Source organism: Gavialis gangeticus, unplaced genomic scaffold, assembly GCF_001723915.1.
Source record: "Gavialis gangeticus isolate Ggan-Ray unplaced genomic scaffold, GavGan_comp1, whole genome shotgun sequence".
Taxonomy (NCBI): Eukaryota; Metazoa; Chordata; order Crocodylia; family Gavialidae; genus Gavialis; species Gavialis gangeticus.
The window spans coordinates 143930343-143931580 of record NW_017729025.1 but is presented as its reverse complement, the minus strand read 5'-3'; the positions used below and the strand labels follow the sequence as shown (position 1 = coordinate 143931580).

Below are 1238 nucleotides of genomic sequence, written 5' to 3'. Positions count from 1 at the left end.
TTGACTAAAACCTGGTTTGCCTTTTAAAAATTATATGATATACCACAAAAGTTTTAACACTCTGATTATTGTAACATTCAAATTAATGTAAAGCCACATATTGTTCAGAGTTTCCTTCATCAGCATTATCCCAGCTACATGTTACTATTTTATTCTAGAACACTAGGCTAATAACAAAAGCTGGCAGAATTAGAATCTACCAGATTGGGCAAATAAATGGGAAAAAATGTTCAGCTGATCTGTGGTAGCTGAGGTGTAGCAAGTCATTAATAGCTAGCTAAGCTCTCTCTTTATTTAAAAGTATCAACAACTTTTGATCTGTTTAATTTGTAGCCCCAGTCAGACTTGTTAGAATTGATTCAAGTTATGATTGTGGTATTCGGAGAGGAACCTCCTGTCTTTTCCCGGCCTACCATTTCGGCATCCTATCCACCATACCAGCCAACAGGACCACCAAATGGCAAGTGATATGCTGAGCTATATATTTGCAAATATTGTTAGCATATTTTCTTAAGTATTTTTTCTGTTTTATGCAATATTTAGGCAGCATATTTTGTTCTGTTTGTTGTTGCTGTGTGTTGAAGTTTGGCCTGGTTTCTGCTGTACTTAAGCTTGCTGAGAGGCATCATACCAGTAATACTTGTATTAATAATAATACGTATGTATCTAAACCTGCTTCTTCTAACAACTTTATTTATACTTTAATCACACTGTATTTATCAAAATAAAATAACCTTTATTGCAACCTTCCTAAGATACCTTGTTTCAAAATTATGGTGCATGTATCCTTTTCCTGTTAGGTGGGTCCTAATTGCTGATTCAATTTTGCAAGTATCTTATTTTTCAGATCTCTTTGTTCGCTTTCCCCTGCAAAGTAATCATCTTTTGTCTTCCTTTTGTAGTCTTATGTCTAGTTGTATTATTTTCTTTATTTTTTTTTCTGAGGGAAGAGGACACTCTACGTGAAGGCTGGTGTAGATATGACTAATATTTGATTGACCCGGAAGAGACTTGTGCATAGTTGGGAAATACTAGAGTAGATCAGGCAAAGGAAGGAGACAAATAGATTAGGAGTCTTGCCTGGTAATGTGAGAGTTCATGGCCAAATTTAGTCCTATATACTTAGGATTGGTTTGGAGGTAGGAATGCATGTACATAGTGTCTGTGGAAATAGCATGTTGTACACATTATAGCTTAGTGATTTTTTTTTTTTTGCTGTGAGCAACTGAAGCAGTAGA

General features: G+C 35.1%; 1 protein-coding gene across 1 annotated transcript in view; it reads left to right on the top strand.

The window, feature by feature from the left end:
• Positions 1 to 1238, top strand: part of TSG101 (tumor susceptibility 101) — an 84105-nt gene that overhangs the window by 32025 nt on the left and 50842 nt on the right. Inside the window, exon 5 of the mRNA XM_019519691.1 lies at positions 334 to 460. Within this exon, the coding sequence (XP_019375236.1) occupies positions 334 to 460 (127 nt within the window). The remainder of the gene's footprint in view (positions 1 to 333; positions 461 to 1238) is intronic.